General features: G+C 49.6%; 2 protein-coding genes across 2 annotated transcripts; one reads left to right on the top strand and one right to left on the bottom strand.

The window, feature by feature from the left end:
* Positions 1–222: 222 nt before the first annotated feature.
* Positions 223–951, top strand: LTR84_011296 (uncharacterized protein; the record flags this gene model as incomplete). Its single annotated transcript, XM_064854829.1, has 1 exon — positions 223–951. One exon carries the CDS (start codon positions 223–225, stop codon positions 949–951), a length of 729 nt encoding a protein of 242 aa, XP_064700088.1.
* Positions 952–1,854: 903 nt separating this feature from the next.
* On the bottom strand, positions 1,855–4,482 carry LTR84_011295 (uncharacterized protein; the record flags this gene model as incomplete). The annotated part of the gene is made up of 1 exon (XM_064854828.1): positions 1,855–4,482. One exon carries the CDS (start codon positions 4,480–4,482, stop codon positions 1,855–1,857), a length of 2,628 nt encoding a protein of 875 aa, XP_064700087.1.
* Positions 4,483–7,403: the final 2,921 nt, after the last annotated feature.

Here is a 7,403-nt window from a genome sequence, read left to right as displayed (position 1 = left end):
GCAGGATAGGCACTAACACTCTCTCAGTCTAGTATGGAGCTAACGAAAATTACCCTGGAGGAGTGTAGAGATGTGCGGATGCTACAAGTAGGTACTACACGGTATCTCGTATAGACTAAACCATACCTAGTATTGTTTGGATAATCCTAGAAACTTTTCCAACCTCTCTGCTCTCCCATCGCCTTTTCGTGCTCTTTGCGAAGCAAAAGAAGGTCCAAAGTCATGTCGACGCCAGGGGCCGTGGCAGGTCTCGAGACTTTCGACTCGCTCAACATCGACTATGAGAAAGCTTACCACAACAACCCATACAAGATAGCGTGCATCAAGAAAGCCATCACTCTCATCAAACCAGGATCACGTGTTTTAGATGTCGGCTGCGGGACAGGGGTTCCTGTCTCTGACACTTTATCCAAAGCTGGTTTGGACGTGGTTGGATTCGACATCTCACCAAAGATGGTAGACCTTGCCCAGAGCAGGGTTGCAGGAACATTCACGGTCTCAGACATGCTGCGGTATCAGCCAGGAGGGACATTTGCTGGAGTCTTCATCATCTTTGCAACCTTGCAGCTTTCATACGCCGATTTCCATACGGCGGTCTATAAATTTGCAAACGTCCTGGATCCTGGAGGGATCCTCGCTCTGGGGCAGATGCCTGGCGACAATTATGTGAAGGACGAATCGCACTGGGATAGTACCAGGACCTACGTTGAGGACTACGATGCACCATTCATGGGAGAGCCACTGCCTACCTTCATGTTGAGTGCGCAAGGGCAGAGAGATTTCCTGACTTCCATGGGCTTAGAGATTATCAGTGAAACAATAGATGCTTTCCAGCCCGACAATCCGAAGTGTGATCCTGAAGACCAGCAGTATATCATTGCGAGGCGACCAACTGCCGAGTCACTAGCACTCCCCAGACCACTTCCTAAAGATGCGACCACAGGGGTCTGAAGTGCCTAGTAATGCTACAGCACACGGACTAGGGACAGAATCAGAGAACAATCCTCGGACATAGGATGGAGCTTGCACACGAGGAAAGATAGCCCCGCTGCTAACTATGTCTATTCGAGGTGTCAGAGTCCGGCACTTGGTATGTTACATGTGTCAATCTTTGTACGCTGCTTCTTGAGGAAAAATCGAAGAAAAATCGTCAGCATGCTCGCCAGTCAAGCGCCTCACTCCGAACCCCCTTCTTGTTCACGAGGAGTGCCACCTTCCCAAGCAAGTTAGACCTTGTAACGAAAGCAGACTCATACCGTAAATGAGCAAGTAGTTCTTAAGCGAGTCGTATAATAAGAATGCTAATCCACGGTGGGTATCCACGTTTGAGAGCCCCTTTTCATTCTCTGTCAATCTCACTTATGATTTGGTGTATAGTATCGAGTGCTTTACACTTACCTCTAATATCAAGGTATTCTGCTTAGGCTTTGACTTGACAAAATCCGCCTTGGTGCTTGTATCCAAGGGTAAAGTGCAGTGCCCGAGAAATAGAATAACAGAACTTGGAATTTTGGTCTTAGATGGGAAAAACAAGAAGACACGTCTTGCTTACTGTAACACTATGAACAAATTGAACTACTTCCCTCAATTTCTGCCCGTCAACAAGCGCAGAATGCACACAATAATTGGTATTTGATCGTAAATCTGGATCCGTATGCTCAATTTCTCTTAACCCCCCAAAGCTGTTCTCCATCTCCACGGACCGTTACAGATCTGTGACAATTTTGAATAGATGCATGAATGGTCTGAACAAAAGAAAATTGGAATGACGAGGTAGGAAAATTTTGAATGGTAAATTTCCGCAGCAGTATGAGACAGGTGATCGAATAATGGTAGCATCAACGTTTCAGGAAATCAAGGCGTTGTGGCTGTGATCATTCGCACCTGATGCTGGCAGTCCATCAACATCTCAATGCCCTCAGACCAGCCGCGGTCACGAACGATGTCGATGACCTTCTTCCCGGATTCAGGGTCAATGGTGTCCAAATCGATACCGTTGCCCTTGTCAATCAGCAACCGCAAAAGGTCGGGGCTGCCCTTCTCAATAGCTTGCATGACCGCGTTCCAGCCACGATACATCAAGTTGACGTCTGCACCGGCCTCAAGAAGCAGCCGGATCATCTCGGTGTCGTTGTTGACGAATTGCCGGATTGCTTTGACCAGCGGCAGATGCTCGCCGGGCTCATTTACATCGGCGCCTGCCTCGTTGAGGAGGAAAAGGACGATGGTTTTGTGATTCTCGCGCACCGCTGAGGTCAAGGGGGAAAAGACACCTCCGGATTTGTCCTCGACGTTGATACCGGCTTTGACCAGGAGCTTAACACTGTCAAGCTGTCCGGCTCGCACGGCCAGCTCCATGATGCCTCGTGTCACACGGCTTGGGTCTGGCAACTTCCGAAGTAGGCACCTCAAGATCGCCGGTCGTCCCACCGCCATGCACAGCGGCCAGTCTTCTCCTCTCAAGGTCACGTCCGCTCCATGTTTGAGGAGAATCTCCACGGATCGTAAACGGTTGTCACGAATCGCCGTCGTCAGGGGCGACTGGCCATGGGAATTGAGTGTGTTGACGTTGACTCCTTTCTCGATGAGATATACCAAAGCATCCACGTCGTTGTGTGCAACTGCCATCTCGATGATGCCGGGCGGATCATTGAGATTCGCGCCTCTACCGACAATCGGTGGAAGAAGATGGAATCTTCCGTGGGTAATGCATTTCCAGGCTGGGTATTCTGAGGCTGGGAGGTTGGGATCCGCATTGTGGTCCAAGAGAAGGTTCACAATATCTACTCTATTGTCACGTATCGCCGAGCATAGAGGTGTATAAAGCCCATCTTTTCTCTGATCTGGGCTTGCTCCAGCTGCAAGGAGGATTTGGATGGATTCAATGTTATTGATACTCGCGGCAAGCTCCATGATTCCAATTGCCATTTGTTGTTTAGCGCCGCGTAGAAGCAATAATTTCAGAGCTGGCGGGTAATATGTGGCTTGCCATAGGGGATGCTTGGGACCCGCAAGATTTGGTGATGCACCACTGTTGAGGAGGGCAGTGACAATGTCGATGCGTCGCGACATGATTGCTTCGATCAGGGGGGTCTTTCCATCAGCTGTCTTAGCACTGGTTAATGCACCCGCTTCGAGAATTGCATTAATAATCGCAATATCAACACCGCCCCGAATGCAAGCAATGAATGCAGTATCTCCATCCGTGAATAGGGTATTAACATCACTTCCGTGGCTCAACAAAAGTTCGACAATAGCCTTCTGTCCATTCTTCGCTGCCAACACAAGCGGAGACAGTCGAGCGGATGTCGCACCAAAATCTGGAAGTGCACCATGCTCCAGGAGAATCCGGGTAACATCGACTGATAAAGTTGCTGTGGCCAGCAGGATGATCGAGAATCCGTTCGGATCTGTGTGGTTGGCGTTCGCTCCATGAGACAAGAGGAGTTGTGTGCACTGGACATCTTCCTGCTGCACTGCCTGAGAGAGAAGATTCAATTGGTCTAGATCTTCACTCAGACCACCCTTTTCCAGTGCACACTTCAGGGTCTTGTGGTCTCTCCGACGAACCGCTGAGACAAGGTCGATTCCACGTGGCGAAGAAGGTGGCCGTAACTCGGTGACGATACTAGAACTGATTATAGGCTGAGCCGGTAATAGCTTGGGCTTTTCTGCTGTGAGTATCGACCTGCTCTCCTCCAGTGTTGTGCGTCGCGAGAAATCTTCTCGGTTACCATGATCGTTCACCTGGAGGACACCTAGACGATCCTGCGTAGCTGAATCCTCTCCATCTATGGAAAGCATTCTTTGTCGTTCACTCGCTGGCTGTCGCCGGATTGAACCGACTACCGATGAGTCATGGATACTATGGTCAGAGTGATGTAGGTTGGGCATGAATCGATCATCTGGTGGAATTCGTTGCGTTACTGGAGTCAACGATACATCGATCAGAGTCGGCTTGAGATTCTTGGGACCAAGACCGAGCGAGAGTTTCTCACTGAGCACCGTGGTAGAAGCACCGTCCTGCAAACTTTCGCTCAAGGCGAGCCAGCCGAATCTGATAGCATCGCAATCCTGGGCAAGGCACCTGCTCAATCTGGCGATTTCACCTTCAAACGACGACGTGCTGGAGGCACTGAACATCTTTCGCAAACCACTCTTCTTGCCATGCATAACCAACTTGATAAGAGTGAGATCCGATGAGATCAGATGCTGGGCAGTCCGATCCATACGAGATACAAGTTCCTCTACAACCTGGCGTGGTAGCTTGCCATCGTAGTCTGTCTCCCCAGATACTCCATCCTGAATTTCTCTTACAATCTTCCGCAACCGCAGAAACACGTCAACAAAACTTGCAAATGATGAGTTCTTGTGTAGGTTTTCCCCATTATATTCTGTCAAGTGTGCTGAGGTACTGTTGGCAAGATTCAGTATCCGCAGGCATGCATCCACCAGGATGGCCTCTGGGCCGAGTAGTTGCATGGCCTGCCTGAGGTCTTCTCTGTCTGTTGAGGTTGTGAATGAAAGAAAAGACAAGGCAAGATGGTACTGTGATGACGAAAAGCAGTATTGCTCAAGAGAACCTGATCACAGAACCTTGTGCACCAGAAACGACAGACCAGTGGCACAGACAAGAGGATGAAGAGACTGAGGGCGTGCACAACTGGCGTTCATCAGTGTTTCTATCTCTCACGATGATCTGCTCGCCATATTCTTTTGTTCCTGGGGTTCAAAATGACTGACAGCTAACAACTCCCTCAACAGTAGAATCCTTCCCCACCATGAAAGTCTAGTCCCCTCTAGACGCCGCCTTCCAACAGGGGTATGAGGTATCTAGTGATCGAGGCTGCGCGGAAGACACTGCAACTATCTCGAGCTTGATGCCGCAAGCTCCACATTTGTGTTCACGTTCTCCCCAATGGTTGTAATCCACATGAGGAGCAGCTTGATGATTGGACAATTGAACACTCCCCTGCTTTCCGAATTTCATTAGCGCAAGAACTTTTGATACACGTGTGCCACATGTGGCGAACCACAGAAGCCAACGGGCCGAGGAAATATATACTCCGTTTTGCAGGGTTCGTATGAACTGTATGCACTCTGGGAGGCTCGTGTGACCAGGGTTGGATTCACAAAGTTCATGGACGTTTTGGCGAGGTTGGAGACGTTAACGTTCACTTTGCTAGTTCTGAGATCTGTGTATCAATTGCAATCTCCAGCAATCATACCTCCAATGTGTTCCCTTTCTGGACCGCAATATCATGATCCCAAAAACCACAGCACGGAGTTCAAAATACCCAGATGGAGGTGAGAAACGGAGTGGAATTTCTGCCAGCGGTAGGTTGATGGTCGATAGTGTTGAATTTTCCTTCCAGTCTTCTCTCCTCTGCGCTATTTGATGCTGGCTATTAGCTGACAGCACTAGGGATGTCAGAGAACCAGGCTGTAGCTTGTACGAGGTAGATGTCCCTCAAGCATCATGACCAATGACGGGCAATTCTTGCCACGTTTTGAGTTCGAGACATGTCAAGCGGAACTCGGATGGTGGAAGCTAGAAGTGACATCTCGACCAGGAGTTTCGCAAGTGCGACCCATGACAAAAGGCTTTCCCCCAGAACATCGTGACAGGATTAGATCCTCGTGATCTGGAGTGACACGATAGTGATGAGCCATCATCCTTGCCCCACCTGGATGTCCAAGTTTTCCTTTGATGTAGGGAGCTGGTATGACGAGGATGGAGGATCTGTGGCTAGTGGTCATCATGGCACGGAACAGGATGCTGCTCCCGGAATTCTGGTTTGCTTCCGAGATAGTGTTCCAGAGTGATCGATTTCAGGGTAGAGACGAAGGAAGCGTGACAGAGCTATTGGCACTAAGCTCCCCGTTGTGAGTCAAGTTGATCTCGCCTACAGACCAGTTCGACCAAGCACGAGAGCCTCTGGCGAATGTCATCACAGAGGATACATACTGTGCATGGCTGGGGCGAGAGAGGCATTAAGGTATTCCGTAGCCAAAGTTGTACGAGGTACTATTTGTGCATATCCAGCCACCAACTGTCATTTCATATCATGAACCCTAAGTTAGTCTGTGGATTACTAGACTTCAACGGTGGTGGGGGCAGTTTTTCATCTCCACAAACTCGAACACCGCCTGTTGGGGGGCGAGATGGTGGCGAACCTGGTATCTGGCTGTCCAGGCGTTGAGATCGCCTCCAGGAAAGCACCGTTGTTAAGCTTGTGCATCGGTTTCCTCGTAATGATCGGCCTTTAGCCTCGTTGAGTGGATGGAACCCGTTGGTTCGTGATTTACTCGTAAGCTAATTTAGTGCAGCCCATTCAGTCGAGGCGAAAAAACGCAGCGCCCCTTGGCCTGCCCTCCCTTGCTCAGTGACCTTCTTGTCTCGGAGCCGAGATGTGTGAGCTCAAACAAAAGCAAGGAAGCTGAGCGGTTTTCAGAGCACATGGTGAAAAACTCCAAGGATATCCGGATGTCAGATTTTTCATGTCCACAGGGTGTCCGTACTCCATACGGATCAGTCACATCAGAGCAAGAAATTCTGACACCCGTCGAAGCGCAACGGTTGACATGCATCAGAAAGAGAGGTCCAACCAAGGTACCTGACTAGTGATAAGTGGAACTTCATGCCGCTTCCGCGTGCCTGGCAGCGGCAGGGACATCCGACAGGACGCATGATAACTTCGGAGCCAACGCTCACCCCCACTTTCCTCCCTGGTTAATTTTTCACGGCCAAAACTTGACATTTGAAGATAAAGACCGATGAAAGACCTTAATTCTCTTCGTTGGGCTGATACCGGTTGTTCCGAGGGCTGAGTAATTCTGTGCTCGAGATGGGTCCCTCAGTTTTTCCCGTCGAAGTTCTTTGTGGGTAACAATTTGGGCGAGAGGAAAAAGGACTAGGCACCATCCGGCGAAGGGCCGTGGCGCCCAACACTGACGGCTTTAGTAGCGTTGAAGGTGCCTCTTGATGTCCCATATCATTTTGATATCACGCATGTGGAGCAGTGAACATGACCTGTGGAGAACACATGTTACAGAGAGCGAGGGAGGGCGAGGGGCACCAACCTTGATTGAGTGATGTCTCAAGCCCCATCATGTAAAGGTTTAAGCGAACCTCATTCCGGTAAGTCGTTTGCAGGGGTGATAACTGGTATCGATGTTCATTCAGATGAGGCGTGCATTACCCAGATATTGTGGCTACACAAATCTGATATCATAAAACTGCGAAGTCACCGACTATCTCATAAGATCCACATCGATGTACTAGTCTGAGAGGATTTCCTTACGACAACGTTAATCAAAGGCACGCCGACGACAAGGATCATCAAGCCTTCCGGTTGAAAACTTCGGATACATCAAACTCAGTTCGGATCGCCACTCATAGA

Source organism: Exophiala bonariae (assembly GCF_035927105.1).
Source record: "Exophiala bonariae strain CCFEE 5792 chromosome Unknown scaffold_51, whole genome shotgun sequence".
NCBI lineage: Eukaryota > Fungi > Ascomycota > Eurotiomycetes > Chaetothyriales > Herpotrichiellaceae > Exophiala > Exophiala bonariae.
Note: the sequence above shows the minus strand (reverse complement) of the source record. Positions and strands in the feature narration are given on the sequence as shown.